The sequence below is a fragment of the Crinia signifera genome, chromosome 5 (genome assembly GCF_055691185.1).
Source record: "Crinia signifera chromosome 5, ASM5569118v1, whole genome shotgun sequence".
Classification (NCBI taxonomy): domain Eukaryota; kingdom Metazoa; phylum Chordata; class Amphibia; order Anura; family Myobatrachidae; genus Crinia; species Crinia signifera.
In genome coordinates, this window is record NC_139221.1 from 246,363,883 (window position 1) to 246,382,481 (window position 18,599).

General features: G+C 42.8%; 1 protein-coding gene across 2 annotated transcripts in view; it reads left to right on the top strand.

The window, feature by feature from the left end:
* TBC1D5 (TBC1 domain family member 5) overlaps positions 1 to 18,599 on the top strand; it is a 495,609-nt gene that overhangs the window by 422,246 nt on the left and 54,764 nt on the right. For both annotated transcript variants that reach the window (XM_083188782.1, XM_083188783.1), the window contains one exon: positions 6,107 to 6,270. In XM_083188782.1, the coding sequence (XP_083044908.1) occupies positions 6,107 to 6,270 (164 nt within the window). The remainder of the gene's footprint in view (positions 1 to 6,106; positions 6,271 to 18,599) is intronic.

The following is an 18,599-nucleotide window of genomic DNA, read 5'->3' on the forward strand; positions in this document are numbered from 1 at the left end:
GAAATTTACTAAGGGGAGTATTCAATGCTTTTTTTCTCCATGTGCAGCGAATCCCGTTTAGGATTCCCTGCATGTTCACAGGGTTCCGGAGGGCTGCAGCATTCGCTGCCAGCCCTCCCTGTCACCCTATTCAATGCCGCAGGGGCTCGCTGCCTCGAATTTTAACCCGCCGCAGGGATCTGGGGGACGAAGGCAGGCAGGGAGATCTAAGTCACCCTGCCTGTACCCAGAATTTGTGGGGGAGAAGGAGGGCTCCGGGGACACAGGCAGCAGAAGCTGCCCCCAAGGAGAGCTGGCAGGGGACAGGGGTAGGGAGCCGCTTCACTGGTCCCGCTCGTAATAAGCCGGAACCAGAGTGAAGTGAATATATGAATATTTAATGAGCGGCTCCCGGTCCCCTGCTGGTGACTGTGTAAAAAAATTAAAAAAATATATATATTAATGTGCTTCAAGCACATGAATAAAAATAGCATGCCCCTTCACAGAAAAAAAAAACATTTATTTTAAAAGATCACATTCCAGTTCACCTTAAAAAGATGTTGAATGCAAAACGGTGAATCATGGTAAAAATCATGCTGAAAGCAGTTCTCCATCCTAGCACTGAACACACTCTCTGCGAATTCCAGTGAAAAGCCCATAGAAATACACCAGCGAATTGCAGCAAGCATGAAACGGAGAACTGGCCGGCATTCACTGTTCGCTTTCGGCGAACAGTGAACATTGAATAGGGAGAATCAGATTTTCAGTGATAAAGATTCACTGCAATGAGTGAAAATAGCCCGATTCGCCGAAAAAAAACAGTGACTCGGGAGCATTGAATACTGGCCTAAGATGTGTATTCTGCTTCACATGTGATGTTGCTATGGGCAACCAATCAGATCCTGTCTACTATCTTCTAGAGGGTGCTAAATAAATAAGAAGTAGATTCTGATTGGTTTCCCATAGCAACATCACATGTACAGTAGAATACACATCTAGGTAATTTCCCCCTCAATGTGAAGCTACTGCACATACTGAGCGATTTTACTGGAGGCTGTAACCATGGAGCCCCTTGGTAAAATCCACCAGTCGTCAAAGATTACTCTAGTGCGTGTGTGTGTAAGCTCCAGTGGGGTAGGTATGGATGAAAACATATTCTCTGCACAGCACTGCATAAAATGATTGGCGATAGATAAACAATAATTTATTGAGAGTGAGCTTGATCCACATTCAGCCACACAGCATGCAGCCATAAGTTGTCCTTTTTGATCGCTTGTTTTCTCTTCCACTGTCATCCCTCGGAAACAAGTGTCATATAAGAAAGTGCATTGAACTAAAGTTTGTAATAGTCATACAGATACTCAGTGGCATAACTACTGTAAAGCAGCCGCAGCTGCCGCTTGGGGGAGCAAGCCACAGTGGGGCCTGTGTGGGCATCGCTACCCACTTGACGCACTGACATGCTGCTGCCTGCCTCTGTCCACTGGCTGAGCACCGGAGGCTAGTCAGACACAGCGCGGGTGCGGCCATGGCAAAGATGACAAATCCCTCCAATGAATAAATTGACTGTACACAGAGCCGGATGGGCATGCTAGAGCGGCCTGGGATGCGTTGGAGCCAAGGGAAGCAGCAGTGTCTGCTGGTCTCTCTTCCTCTATCCTGCTTCAGCTTCTCCGTTATGCATGTGATGTCATCACGTCACACGCTGGAGAGGAGCCCAGGGGGGCGCCACAATTTTTTTGGCAGAGGGGGGAGCAAAATTTATAGTTACACCACTGCAGTTACTAACGGACATAGGGATCTTTAGCTAGATTACTAGGGAATGTTGATTGTAAAGACATCATATTAACATATTATCCATGTTGATGATGTGTATCGACATCCTGGGCATTGTAACATGCTGCATGTCAACAGTTTGACATGATGAATATTATATAATGGGGGAAATGTAATGATGAAAATACGCCTCTATTTAGCATATTTGTAGGCAGTGGTATGCAAATATAACTGCCAACATGTATTTTCGGCATATATGCAGAAAATACGCCTATTCGTATTCATGGCACATTCGTATTTATGAATGTGAATGTATAAGTCATCGGAAGAATGCGAATAGGAAACGCCATTCAGTCGAATGGTGATTCCTAAATTACTAAACGGCCGTATGTAAAGTACTGCAGTACAGCCGCTAATTGCCACGAAAGTACATTTAATACATTAAACACGGGACACCCAAACCCTGATGACCTTACTGTATGAAGTCTGGTGAGTGCTGTTTTCCCTTAGGGGAGTTACTGTACTGTAAATCATATGTATAAGTTGTAATGAAGAGTTATGGAGAAGATATTTTTTTAAATAAGTTATTTATCCCAATTACTGTATGTCTATAAATAATGTTGTTTCATCTTTGCTGTCACTATCACCATTAGTTATTAAGTTGCAGACAGCAATTCATTAATCTAGGGTCCAAACCTGAAATTGCACAACAATAAATTATACAGTCACCATTAGTTCATGAAATGCTTTTGCTGACGACCAGACATTCATTCACTGCGACGTGTAAGCATTTTTATTGTTAGTCCAGTGATTTCCAAGTTACATAATGGAAAGATCAAAGCTGTATTTAAAGTAACCAACTCAGTGTTCATACTAGCACCATGCACCCAATCAGCGAGAAGGCATATTTTAATTTTGATGGGCAAAATTTTAGTCATGATGTATCACTATGGCTACATCCAGGGGAATGGATATCATTTTGACCCATGTGCTCTCTTAGTTCTTCCGATTGACTCGAAATACATGAGCTCTAGTTCTAGGTGCACGCAGCTGGCTCTTCATGGGAAGGTAGGAGAAGTTGTTTCAACCCTGTTAACTCTGCCTTAATCAACTTGTTGGCGGCTAGCAGATTTGGGCCCCACGTTGGCCGCCACTTGTGAGGCACTTTAGATGGAAGAAGCACAGACACTGTCAGTTTTGCAAAGTAGAGTAGTCTGTATTCTCTCACAGCTGCATATAGTGGACAACCTGTTGGTATCTTTATGGGTCACCAGTGCACCAGCTCCCATTGTTCACCCCACTTGACAAAGGCTCCCAAATGTTTTCCACTACCTATCACCTGGCCACTTGCTGTCATTAGAAGCCTTGACCACTCTCGCTCAGCTAAATAGGGAATTGTCTCTCTGTGGTGTGCATGGTGGAACCTACCCTTGCTTCCAGGGAAACCTGGATTCTGGACTTTGGGATGGGGTTCCCCAACTAACCTCTTTCAGACTGCACCCATGTTGTATGAGTTCCGGACCACCTATTAGCACCTTAAGCTGTGGCACCTGAGCTTTTCTGTTGATATGGCATTTTTACCCCACAAACACATATCCTGCTCTGGTCTTCTTAATGTCCTTGAAACACATCTTTTGTATGTAATATTTTTTGATCCTGATACATTTTGAATTAATAAACTTTATCAAATAAAAAAGGGCACCCCTCCCTGTCTAAGTATAAATTAAACCTAAAATACAATTAAAGATGAAGTCGCCTGTCTCCTTAGAATATGAATATAGGCAATGCTGCTTAGAAATAATAGGAAAATAAATTACACAGCATAATACAGCTAAACATATTCTTCCCCATTCATCCAGATAGCAGGTATTACACTCGCATGGATTCACTTAACAACTTCACAATGAAAATCGAAAGCCAGTGGTAATCTTACATATGCTTCCTGTAGACACACCAGAATCAGGAACAAAGCTTTCATAGGAGGATATGCATTTACTGCCTCAGTCAGATGACGCTAAATCTCCAAATGCAGCTACGTTATCATGCATAAATGGGCTTGCAGCCAGTGAAAATGAGCAGGTTTCACTGAACCTGTATGTTTTTGGAAAAATTTATTTTATTTTTTATAGGCAATCTAAATGGATAGCCTTTAAAAAATTATCTGGACATTTTTCATATCCAATGTTTTATTGTGACTAATTGGATACTCTCAATAGTGTAACATGTAACATGCATATATAACATTCGTGTGCTATTGTGCTTTGATTGTTAAAAAAAATATATATATATATATATATATTAACAATAAGATAGAACAATGGCAAAAGTGCCCCAAGCAGAGTAGCAAGGCCTCATAGAAAAGCTGTACAAGTACTATAACAGAATTTTTCATCCCAGATTGAAATCCTACTGTATGCATAATTCTCAACTGTCCAGTTTTTCGTGGGACCGTCCCGTCTTTTGGGGATAGTCCCGCATCCCTCCCGGGGCCAGCAGTTTTCCGCAGCAGGGGGCGGCAGTTAGGAGTCCCCCAGCCTGTAGGGATTAGAAGCTGTGCGATCTGTTCCATTCTGGCTGGGGGGACAACAGTGATGCAGAGAGCGAAACCCCTTTTCGGCCGCGGGACTGCCCGAGCCACCAGAATTTGGGAGGTACTGTATGTCCTAGGTACAGTATGCATTTCAAGCAATAGAAGTCACAGTGTAGAACTCTGTCCAGAATCCACTGCTGTCAAAGGGCAAATGCTGGATGTCTAGAGGTTTCAAATATCACATTTCAGACTAAAGCAAACACCAAAACTTGTAGGAATAAACCAGCAACATATTTTCATGATTTGTTTTAGATCAGAGTGGAAAACAAAATCCGTAAAGCTGAAATATCTCCACCAGCTTTTTCCTGACATGTTCTTTATCTATCAGCTTTCCTGCACATGCGATCTATTCACCAGATTCTCCCTCACATGGGACGCAGACCATTAGCATTTTTACACATGCCCTGCAGGCTACTGACTTTTCTCCAACATGACCCTTTGTCTCACAGTTCTACCCTTACATGACACCCAGGACAATCATCTTTTATCACCCTTCCCCATTGATTACCTGATTTTCTCCCACAATCCAAATTCTTTTTCTCTTTTTTTTCCCCTGTTATTCTGACATTCCTAAAAAGAAGGGTATGGGTCATTGGGTCGACCACAGGAAGGTCGATATACATTGGGTCGACCACTAAAGGTCGACATGGGCCTAGGTCAACACCAGAAAAGGTTGACAGTGTCATTAAGTGTCATCACGTTTTTTGTCCTGAAAGTCGTCGACATGACACTGCATCTGTGCACCCCGTCCCTTCGCATGGCTCCCTGTGCTAGCTACGCTCATCACGCTTTTCTATCCTCCACGCTCTAGTGCAGTGGTTCCCAACCCTGGTCCTCAAGTACCCCCAACAGTGCACGTTTTCCAGGTCTCCACGCATAATCACAAGTGCCATAATTAGCTCCACCTGTGGATCTTTTAAAATGTGTCTGAATAATGAGTGCACCAGCCGGGGGCCTGGAAAACTGCACTGTTGGGGGTACTTGAGGACCAGGGTTGGGAACCACTGCTCTAGTGGGTGGTAGGGCATGAAATACCACCTGTCGGCACATGTGAGGTCCAAAAAATGTGAAAAACCCATGTTGATCTAATGCTTGTGTTGAACTAATGACCCTGTCGTCCTAAGCCCATGTCCACATTTTCAGGTGTCAACCTAGACCCATGTCTACCTTCAATGGCCGACCCAATGCATGTCGACATTAGGTGTGTCAACCTAACGACCGTATACCCCTGTAGAAACACCAGAATATTCTGTGCTGCACTGTATGTCTCCTGCCTGGCTCCTCCTACCTGTGTTGCTATGAGTGAGTGTTTGGAGAGTAGCACAGGTCAGCAGGGCTGGGCACACTCACAGTGTGCGATAACTCCCCTTGTGACATAAACCATGCCCTTGTTGGTTTAGTCATGCCCCAATTGTGACGTTACACTGCTGGTCCTGATTCACAGATCAGAAGGGGTGAAAGGGGTGTAAAGCCATCTTTATAATTTTACCCCTGTCATTGTGACGATGGTACACCTTGGCTTCTGTTGGTTTTGCCACTGCTAGTGATGGAAATCTGAAGATCAACCTAATCCAACCTAACTTAGATCCATGATGTAAAAATCAAATAAAGACCATGATACTGTATGTCATCATTAATTGTTTCTTAATTTTCACCCATTTTCTTTAGTACTTGTGTATCACTGATTTCTTCCCCCAAAGCAATACATATGCTGAGGTAAAGCTATTCTTGTAGGTTTTAATTCTGTGTATTTCATTCCAGGCCAAGGCTCCAAGAACATGACTTCATCTCCCAGCATTGAGAGTTTGCCTGGAAGCCATGACCACACAGATTCCCCTCCTCTCTCAGCAGGGAAGAAAGATTCCTTCTTCAGCAACATCTCGCGCTCTCGATCTCTTAGCAAATCCCAAGGAAAACGGGAATCTGTAAGTTCTTCCTGCTTACTGGAAAACTATAGGGACATTTATAATAGCTTCCGGGAACATGGAGGGCATAGGACTTTTGCATTTATTCATTTATTATTATCACTATTATCTTGTAATTATGGCACTAGCATAGTGTACATCACTATACAGTCAGATAATCAGAATACAATTTATACCAATTGCTTATCCAGTGTAGATTACAATCTATTTCACCTGTCATAGACATAAAAGCACTTGCACACTAGTGTCTGCATTTCTGTCTAAATCGTATTAGCACATGTACATTATTCTGTGGTGAAGCCGGAGCACAGGCAGTAAAGGAAACACTTCCAGATAATACTATTACACTGTGTTGACCAGTATTGAAAGTGCCAGTTTTGGGGGGGCTCATATATATTCTAGATGAAAATATTTCTAATTTTCACATGATTTGCTTTAGAATAGATAGCTTCAAATTGCAATCAAAGCTAATCAGGTTAGGGTGCTTGAGGTAACATATTCAGATTCATTTGCAGTCCATCCAGAAGCTTCAATCATATTTTATTCTAGTTTCAAATATAAATGTTACTATAAGAATGCAATGGGAACAGGGATGCTTTGAGGTGTGCTATTTATTATGGACTGTTAATTAATGCATCTCCTGAAATGAGAACTACAGTACAGGTTTAGTAACCCTTATCCAAAATGTTTGGAGAACAGATTATTCCGTATTTTGGAATATTTTTATATTTGAATGATGTTTTGACATTTTATTTGTGCATGAAACAAGGTTTTAAAACCATGAAACAAAGTTTGTACTACCTCAGACACTGAATTAGAATGCCAAGCAATCATTTTCTTGCACATATCTAGTGCCAGTTACATATAATTTCCCCAGTAGTTCAGGTTACAGATGTCCCCAGTAAATTTTTAGCCCAAAAAAAAGTACATTTTGGATACTATGGTTTTTGGAATCATTTGGATAAGGGATACTCAACCTGTACTATTAATCTTAATTGAAGTGACATGCCCAAAACACACTACACTGCTATTTATAGACAGTAGGTGGCAACATAGAGCTCTACTATACGGTTTTATCTGCATATCACTGTGGATTGTCAAATTCATCATTGCAGGTAAGATTAGAATAGAGAATCATCAGTGCTGTTTTACCCATACCTGGGACTCTGTATAATACTGAGACGGGTCTTACTTTACAATGGTATTGTGTGCCCGTATTATCACATCTAAGACAAACTAACAAAGACTTCTTGTCATTGATACATTGATTACTAAGGGGTGAGTTAAACTTCCTTAATTCCAGTAAATGTCTTCTAACTTACAGTACCTCCCAACTATTGAGGTGTGGAGGGCATGCCTCTGAAACTAGGAGTTTTGGCTTAGTGGCAAGGTGCCGTGGGCTAAAGAGATCCACTTCCCTGTTTTAGCACTCTATGAGCTGCCTGACAGCCCAGAACCTATAATGAAGCTGACACAGTATTTATGGATCACATGGATGACAGGCGCATACACCTGTCAATGGGCATCACTGATTTTCCTGCTGGCCAGATACAGCGTGGGAATGGGGCTTTGTGGGTGTCAGAGGTGGAGCTAAATGACAGGGACAGGGCCAGGAGAGAGAGAATAGGGACAGGACAGTGGTCACAAGATCATGACAGAGGAGGCAGGGACAGAACAGGGAGGTTGGTAGAGAGGAGTGACATGGGCAGGGCAGAGAGGACAGGCAATAGGTGACAGGGACAGGACAAATAGGTCAGGATACAATAGGAAGAGGGTTAGAACAGATGGGACAAACCAGGACATAGAGGGCAGATTCTGGCCTCAATAGAAATCAGGCAAAGGTGAAAAACAGAGACCACGGGCTACTGCATCAGCAGGGAGGCAAGACCAGTGGAGGCCGGGTGCTGACTGGATATAGTAGTAGTATTGGAGGTGGTATGCGGCATCAGCGGTCTGCAAACAATTCATAACCATTGCTGGAAGAGTGGGCCACATACTGTAAGTTCTGTGATTGTACGCAGAGCCCTCCCCAGTTGCCGCCCACTGTGGAGCAGGAGCAGTGCATGATAGGCACATAAGAAAAGCAACTCTCTGAGTGGTCAGTGGGGGAAGCAGTTGGGTGAGGGGGCTACCATGACCAGTAGGTCACACTCCCAGTTGACTCGCGATAAGAGTCCCAGGCATCATGCTCAGTCTGTAGAAGCAGGCTGATGCTAAAATACAGATTGGATGACCAATTTAAATGGGAAAACAATAGATGTTTGTGTTTAAAAGAGTTTCATTTGTATTTACAGTAATTGTAGTTTACACTGGCTGCCAGGCACTTCACTACAGTATTACATTGTGTACAAATTGGATAATGATGTTAGTATTTACGATTACCACTGTCCTGGTGTACACCAAGTGCCCATGCTAATGTTTTCAGTGGTGTAAGCCTGGCATATATGCTGCTGTTGCAACTCCGGGGATATTTCTCAAGATACATCCCGCTCTACATCTGATAAATGCTTCTCTACATGCAAGGGCGTAACTACCATAGGTGCAGGGGGTGCAGCTGCTATGGGGCCCAGAGCTGAGAGGGGCCCCCTTTACCTGTGAAAGTATCATGTGCTGTATACATTTTTCAGCATTAGGTGATAAGTAGGGGCCCTTACAAACTTTTGCTATGGGGCCCACATGTATCTACTTACGCGACTACATGAGCCTCACAGAGTGCGCCATACATGTTAGATGAGCAGACCGCTATTACTGTATATAAAGAATATTAGCACTGTAACTGTAACTATAAAGTTGTTTTATTCCCCAGACTGGCACTTGAGCCTGTTCTTACATAACATTCTTAAACACAGCAGGGGCTTATGTTAGGGTTATGTAACTCCTGCTGAAGTCTTTCAGGCAACATATTGTCATTTAATATACCCTGATACCCTGGCAGAATTAGAGAAGTGAAGCAGTTTGTAACGTTTCCATGATTAAACGTCTGAATTAGTAGCTGGGGTGACTTACTGATGTTGAACACATATTATGAATTGCTCTCTGTTTCTAATCTTCAAAAAACAAAACATAAGTCATTACGTGAGCTTAACTAACACCCGAGGATTTCTCTACTTTGCTATCTGTGATACTTTTTGCTTAGATATATCCGGAGAGCTTTGCATCTACGCGTGTTTGGAAATTTGTGATAATCCCGGTATAAGAGCTAATGTGATTGAGAATTCCCTCAGTACTGCAGAAGTGTACCTAAGTTCCTTTGTCTGAACTTAATTAGAACAAGTTGGTTTAGAATGGCATACATAACATTACAACATATTATTGTAGCTGACATAAAACAGTACAATGAGTTCTATAACAACTAAACCTTTTATGTAATTGGGTTCTTTTTTCCAAAGCTAAGCACAAAAACACATGAAGCTGATTTTAGCATTTCTTCTTCAATAAAGGAGCATAATTTAATACATGTGTATTGCAGTGCATGGTTCAGTAACTCAAAAGGAGAGTGCATTAAAAGGAATAAAGGTTGCACTGTTTGTATAACACCTATGAATATACTGTTTTGTGTATATGTAAAATATATTTGATTAGATTGTTTATATCATTGTTTATATGGGTTAAAAATCCCAAGAAAATGACTGACTGCAATTCGACTTTCTATTCAGCAAGCTGCTTCTGCTGCCAAATAGATGAATGATATTAAAGTCGTCTTTCCTTAGCCCAACCATATCTGACATCAGATCTATGGGGGTTGTGTTGGATGTCATATGTGAACTCCTGTGTGGTCTGTCACAGGCCCAGCAATGGCCTATTTTATCACAGCGTTCTGTGTTCCCTGGCTGTCAGCCCGAAGTGACATTTCATGGTAAGTCTTTATTTTTAGATTCAGCTGCAGCTGTAAATAAATTGCAATATTTATTGGGTTTCCGAAAATTAGTTTTCAAACAGAGTATAATTTAATATGAGCGGCAGGTGTTAAATATTAGCCATTCAGAAGCAAATCTGTTCTAATCAAAACTGTAAACAGCATTTATTGTGAACTGGTTATTGGTTAAGAAGTTGGTACTAGGCTTTCTTTTTGACACTGGAGATAAAAGTTATACTACTATTTAGCAACATGCTCAATATCACACTCACTGATTATCTAGCCTCTATATGGCTGCCCTTTGGCCAATAATAAATAAGCCATGACCCCAAAAGTGCATAGATTAATATAGAAAAATGGGTAACTTTTTAAAGGAAAAATGTGGGCTTCTTTTGCCATTACAACTTGGCATAACGTTGGGGTGCTGCAGTTAATATTTAGGAGGCACTGATTCCGGGTCATCTAATAGACCTTCGTAAATATAGATTATAGCATTGGTTGCCTTCACTGTGTTTTGATAATGTTAACTGGGTTGTATGGTTTTGTATAGAAAGCACATTGCAGACAGTTCCACCTCTTGTTTGTTCACGTTCGCAATTCTGCATGGATATTTAGAGCTTCTTGCAGTATCTAACTCAACAGTTGGCCATAATACAGACTAGTACATGTAGTATCCCTTATCTGTAGATTCCTTATCTGCAACATTAAAAAAACTTAGGTTTTCAGAATATATCAGGATTTTTTTTCTCTCCTCCTTTTTTATACTCCCCTCGTCCCCTGGTGTCCACGGCGGCCATCCGAATCATCTTTATCGGCATCCCCGGTCCCAAGGATACAGGTGCGCCAGTGATGTCATGATGTCACCGGTGCTCTGTTGCACCCACGCAATGCATCCTTGGGACCGGGGATGCCACTGAAGATAAATCCGAAGGTCACCGGGGGTCCTCCAGTGGACCAGGTAAGTATGTTTAAAAAAAAAATCTGAAATCCGGAATAGTCCCCGATCCAAAAAGTTTGTGGTCCCAAGCATTTCGGATAAGGGATACTTAACCTATATTAATAAAACACATCAAACTGGATGCATGAATGCCTTAAGCTTGCCGTACATCTACAGATTTTTTTTGTCAAATCTGGCTGGTTGGAACAAAAACCTGGTAATGTTGAATGACAGTTTCGCAGTTTTCCAGCAATTTGAAGCAAATGGTCAACTGTCATTTGCTCTCATCTATTACCAGGTTTGTGTTCCAACCAGCCAGATCGGACAATAAATCTGTAGATGTATGGCCAGCCTAAGCCATAGTTATCAGTGCTCAACATATATTTCAGAGGTTTGTTTTTTTCATTAATTAACTATCCCCTGAAAACTCTGTAAACTCTGCTGGTAAAGTCATACTAGGACACATCTGATTGGAGGCTGTCCTGGTAATGACTTTGCTCCTATAAAACCTCCTTCAGTTCCTGCTTATCACAGCGGTGAAGGAAGTGTGTGTACTACTTAAGCACTCCATCTATATACGGGATTTGAGAGTCATACAGATCTCAGCCGTAGCTCCACTCGCTGCTTAGTGGATGTAGCTGTACTACACCGAAGCATGTGCACATAGGATGTGCACCATGGACGCAGGGACAGCATTGTGAGTTGTGCATATGTGGAGATTCATCTTGTTCCAGATGGATCTCCTGCACCTAGGATAGGCCTGGTGCAAATCCATGCTGTGTCTACTTTAAAAAGTTGATGCATGAGCCTGGTTTGTTGGCTTAGATGTAGCCAACTACTGATACAGATGGAAGCTCCCATTTATTTCCAAGCATGGAAAGTGCTTGCTGTGCATGCAGCTCTAACTCAGGACCATAGTCTGTATGCAGTGTCTAAGGTAAAGGGAGGAATCAAGCAGTCGATGTACCAAGCATTGGCAAGAGATAAAGGGGACAGATATAAAGTACCAACCAACCCCTAACTGCCATTTTGCAGGGTGTTTTGAAAAATTGCACATGGGAGCTGGTTGGTTGGTGCTATATAGCTATATAGCCAGCTACTTTATCTCTTTAATGCTTAGTACATAGACCCCTGAGTATGACTGTCAGCTGACAATTGGAGCATACAGGAGAGGTAGAATGAAGCAGGAGTGTGGATCCTGGAGGAATAGCAGGAAAGATGGACCTTACGTTTCTTAAGGGGTATCTACTAATAAATCAACGCGTCTCCTGCCCTGGTGGAGTTACAAATGGAAGTAAATTCTATCTTTTAATTATCTTCTTCAGAGCTGTAGTATTGTTTTACAATGTTGCTTTATTACACAAATTAGTTATATTACTACTACTACTAATGGTTTTTCAATAACTCCACTTGTCTGCAGTTCTGGTCATTGGATTTAAAAGGGCATTAATAGTAAATCCAAATTCAGTAATTTTGCATTTAATATTATCGCCTATTTCAATCCTGCATCCAGAACCTCCAATTGCTTGATAACTATACCCGATGATATTAGTTATGCTGACGACATCTACTAACAGAAATATTAAGGTATTGTAATGCCATACTGTAAATGGGCCGGTGAAGTCAGCATCAAATTCAGATGATGTCATTTTATTGAGTGGGTAATGGGGGTAGTGGGCAAACCAGAAGCAATACTTGTTGTAGCTGTAATTCAGTAAGTTCTAAAGCATTAATAATTATATTTAGTTCACAACTTATTTGGGTCAGCAATTTATGTGGACATCTCCTTTTATGAAACTGATAAAAAGAATGTCAGATCTAAAACATTCCAGAAATGAAACCATGTTTCTAGACTAAAATATGTTACATAATTCATAATTTTCCCTACAGCTTTCATGAATTGCATATGGAAGTGCTTTACATGTTAATTGCTATGTTTTTCCTTTGGCAAGTTTATAGTGACAAAAAGATATGATGCCCAAGTCCACAGCTACTTGTAGTGAATGTCCTGTTACGCAGTTTCCCGCACTGATGTAGCTGTTTCAGCGAAATCTTCCTTTCCCTTCTTTTCCTTAATTTGTGGTGTTATGTTTAGTGCTGGGGTGGGGGAGGGGGTTGGCCAAAGTCTACCAATTTGACAAAAAAAAAAATGCTTAGAGCATCATTACAGCCACAAGGGAGCAGCAAGTTGTTGCATAAAACACATGCACAGAATTGACTTTATGCATTTTTCTTCATGTCCGTCCTATTCTCTAGTGGACAAAATTGTCTGCATCTGTCTTTCTGTGTATGAAGGCATTTCGGAACAGGAAGTGGGTGGAGCCATCCTGACTTGTGGAGTATCAAAAGCTCAGTGTATAGTATAAGTGAAAAAAAGAAAGCCTGAATGGGTCTTCTGATATATAAATGATGGTTGCAGGGACCGGTGTAAAGTCAAAAGACAGGACTGATTTGCACATGCCCATGCCCAATTCCTCTCATTAGTAGAATGGAGACTCACATAGCATAAGTTAGTAAATCAGGCTTCCTTGGGTGTGACTCAGAATCAGCCCGTAAATCAGGCTTCCTTGGGTGTGACTCAGAATCAGCCCTAATCACTCCAGAAAAATGGACATTTATACGTTTTCTTCTGCAATGCTAAGGGTTCATCATTTCTTCTAGACCTGTGCATAAAGTTTAATTAATCACAAACCAGTTTCTTCATATCCAGCTAAACATATAAAAACAGGTTTCCACAGCAAACTACGTGGCAATTTTTTTTTAGGCATGTCTTGGCAATTTTTAACATACTCTTTATTTTATATGGAGAGGGGATCTGTAAAGACTTGATCCAAGATCATCAAAAGTTACTTGCATAGGGTCATTCTCATAGAGTTATGATATTTTTTTCAAGGGTAAATGCTGCCACTTTGACACATACAGCTGCGACTTTGGACACATACAGTAATAGTAGCTAAACATTTCTATAGTTACGCAGCATGGTCATCGTCAGTAAGACCGGGTATGGATCATTAGGTCACCAGCAGCATTAGGTCGACATGCAGGAAGGTATGACATGACTGTACATCGACATGGGTTAGGTCAACACAAGTATTAGGTCGACAGTCAAAAGGTTGACATGGGTTTTTTTCACATTTTTTGTCCCGAATGTGTATACAGTCTACATGGACACCGGAACATAGCACCGCGTCCCCTCGCATGGCTCGCTGCGATCGCCATGCTTCGGGGACACTATTTTATTCTCCCGCCATGCCCTAGTGGATGGTAGGGCATAAAATACCGCCTGTTGGCATGTTGGCTCAAAAAAATGTGAAAAACCCCATGTAGACCTTTTGACTTCGGACCTACACCCATGTCGAACTAATACTTAAGTCGACCTAATGACCCTATCGACCTACAGTCATGTCGACCTTCCTGCATGTCGACCCAAATGTATGTCGGCCTAACGGTGTCAACCAAATGACTGTAGACCAACATGCTGGTGACCCAATGACCGTTTCCCAGATGGATTGCAACATATCTAATTTAGGTCACCATTCCCACGTTACCTCAGTCACTTTGCAAATAAGTCCTCACTGTGCAGTGCAACATAAAGACATTGCACCACTACATCAACATCACCACTACGTCTATCTCAGGATCACTAATGCATTCCTTTCTCTCAAGTTACAATGAAATATATAAATGATAAAATACTGGCTGAGGTGGATGTGCATGGCTGGCTGGATTGCTGCCTTTAAAGACAGACACAAAGCCTGTATTCGTGACATGATGTTACCACCGTACACCTCAATGTTTGACCATGTTTCCGCCAGCCCTGCCATCTTACAACTGATGTTGGGAGAGTATGAGTCATATGAGCCATAGTCTAAAGGTCATGAGGGAAGCCACGGTCTACCTGCTTCCCCTTATGACAGTAGACATGAAATAGAGAAAATAGTAGCAAAGTAGAATGAAATAAAGAACATTACACATGTGAGGGGTCTTTTTACCTTACTTATTGTACCATCCTCAGAATTAACAGAGCTTTGCATTACTGAAGTCAGATATACTATACAATATATATAAATACTGCTCTTCAGTGTTTAGCTTAAACATATTGGTATCAATTGAAGTTCCCTCAATTTATAATATAGCTAGCAATATGGCGAGTGTGGTGGTAGTCCAGCACTGTGGTGATCAAACATGGCTTCAGCTCGTTACCTTCCCTTAAAAGCACCCTTCAAATGCCTGCTAGGCAGGGCAGCAATGAGTGGGAGACAGTACCCTAAAATCGGGACTGTAATGGGACATCTTGGGGATATGCGGTCATATTATTCTTCACCCAGGTATCGCCATACTGTATGTATACAGCGTAAGCAGCATGTTTTCATATACCAACAACAGCACTTCTGATATCACTGGTATGTGCTTAGTGTTCATACAGTATGTGTTACAATTGTGTATTAATGCTACAGTACATTTTAACTCTGTAGCTAAGCATATACGCCATCTTTTGTCTTACTTGTGTGTCATGCTGGAGCTTGGCAAAACTCTGGGAAATCTCCTGCAGGATTTTGTTCAGTTTACAGTTCATAGAGGCTTTTTTTCTTTTTTTGTCAAGGAGCCTGAAAACATAATTTAATTCCAGTGTAATTAGCATATTTGGCAATCTGGTGCACAAATGCTTGATTTCACATAACATTTTGGAAGATGTTAGTTTAGCTGTGGATTATTGCCATTTCCTGTAGGGAACTTCAGTAGTGGCAACGTGAGTAGAATAGAGATACTGATGTCATACAGTAGGCGGCTTTGGTTTCAGCAAAACATTTGTGAACAACGCTGAACATATCCATACTGTCTGTGTTCTTCTTATATGTGTCGGGGTAGCACGGATGGTGTAATGGTTAGCATTACTGCCTCACAGCGCTGAGGTCATGGGTTCGATCCCAACCATGGCTCTAAAGGCCCCCATACATCGAGGTGATTTGGTCCGATTTCGGCCAATCGGCCCGTTAAATCGGACCAAATTGCCTCTCCCTGTCATGCAGTCAGGTCCGATGCGCGATCCCGTGCGCATCAGACCCGACTAGGTGGTCGGACCGGCTGGCCGTCCGACCACCAGTTCTGGGGCGGGCGGGAAGCAGGGACGCATGCGATCCATCACAACGGATGTAGGGTGTCCGTACACTGCTGCGAGACGTCGCAGGCAGTGTATGGGCACCTTAACTGTGCAGAGTTTGTATATTCTCCCCGTGCTTGCGTGGGTTTACTCTGGGTCCTCCGGTTTCCTCCCACAATCCAAAAATATACAGATAGGTTAATTAGCTTCCAACAAAATTAACCCTAGAATGTCTGTGTGTGTACATGTGGTAGGGAATATAGATTGTAAGCTCCACTGGGGCAGGGACTGATGTGAATGTTCAAATATTCTCTGTAAAGCACTGCGGAATATGTGTGCGCTATATAAGAAACTGTTAATAAATAATAAAATATGTGTATGTGTTTTAGGTACAGTGGTTTTCGGGGAGAGAAAGGGCTGTTCAATGCCCTGTGTAAACGCTTGGCAAGCATAGTCTTTGTACAGTATTGCTTTACTATTGTATAGTTGATAAACAGCTCCCAAGTATTCATAATTAAACACGAATGCCACCAATAGCAACATTTTTATATTGAGTACAGTTCATGGCATGTGATTTGCTTCCCCGCTGTTGGGATGCCAAAATGACGCTGCTGGAATCCTAATTTGCATCCAGAAGACCGGCGCTAGCATACCGGAATCCTTATTATGAGTATGCAGAGACAAGTAATGATGTGGGGGTTCAGGTTTAGGCACTAGGAGGTAGCTTAGGGTGCAGGGAGGGAGGGAGGGTTGGGGACAGGGGCCAATCCAGGAGAAAATGACAGGGGGGCCACCATGATAGGAGAGGGTTAGTGGTGCCAGTGTACATGCTAAGACAGGGCTGGGCAACACCGGCCCTCCAGATGTTGATGAACTACACATCCCAGCATGCCTTGCATCAGTTTCAGCATGGCCACATAGCAAAACTAATGCAAAGCATCCTGGAATGTGTAGTTCACTAACATCTGGAGGGCCGGTGTTGCCCAGCCCTGTGCTAAGAGAATGGCGAGAGAGAAGAGAGCAGAGGGAGGGCGGGAATGAGATTAAAAATAGACCCTGGTGTTCAAAATACACAGGCCCACATTGGCGTCAAAAGTAAAGGATGTAGTGGTGCGCACGCCAAAGGCACGCTCCGGAAAAGGGGGTGTGGCCACTCAAAAGGTGGCATGTCCTTGAGTGTAGTGTACCACGCCATATCCCATAACGCCACACAAATTGTGCCAAAATTCACATTGCTACACAGATTGAGCCAAAATGCACATAATGCTACACAGATTAAGCCAAAATTCACAATATGCTTCATAAACAGGGACATTGCGCACCGAAGGCCACACACCATAATGTCCATTACGTATTATGCCAGACACCATAATGCCTATTAAAAATTATGCTACATAAGTGCTACTTACCTACATGCTCATTGCCAGGGATTCCATGCTCTTTGCCATGTGGGATTACATGCTCATTGCCAAGGGGGAATACATGCTCTCGGTAACTGGGGGACAGCCGCCACCGGGCAGAAGTGACAGCCATTGACAGTCGGGCAGAGAGGCTATTTGAAAGAATACCCTTTCACACCAGAAAACTTACACGGAAAATGGTCCTAGGATCATGTAGGGACATTCCCAGGTTGGCCCCTTTCACACCATCCTAGTCACTGCATTTTCTGGTGTGAGGGGGAGATAAAATCTCCCCTCCCCCTTTAACCGGCTATATTGTTTATCCGGCTATAACCTCGGAACTATCTGACCCATTTACATGAATTATTGGTCCTGTGAAACTGGGCCAGGATTGGTTTGAAATCCCGGTGGGCAAAATCCCGACCGCCGAAATCCCGACAATGGGGGCCGTGCATCCCCCTGCCTTGTGGGCTTGCTACGCTCAGCACACTAATTCTCCCTCTATGGTTGTCGTGGACACCCACAGAGGGACATAGTGCCGGGATTTCTGCGGCCGGGATTCCGGCGTCGGGATTTCAACCGCCGGGATTCCGACTGCTGGGATTTCAACTGCATCCCACTGGGCCATTTGGTTCCAGAGTAATCTGCCTTCAAAGAACAGCCATGAAATTACATTTTAGAAATTAAAAAATCGGTTTACCCACAATATCTCCGTAAACAAATGACCCAGCCTGGTATCAGATTGAAGGCCCAGCGATTTGGGTTCAAGTGAGATCAACCACAAGTTTCTGTGATGCTTGAGAGGGTACTGGCAGCTATCGGAACTGGGAGGGGGCCGGAATTAGCGGGTCCCATGTTATCCTATGGGAAAACATTCCGGCTTTACCCAGCGGTAACTCCGGTTCATGGGGGGCTACTGGCTCGGTGCTGGTCTGGAGATTGGGGCTCCTTGATTGAAGGAAATGGGTCCCTGGGTCGGATGACTCGTGTTACCCATTTACACGGCCCCTGACTCTGGCGAAGCCCCGTGTCCGA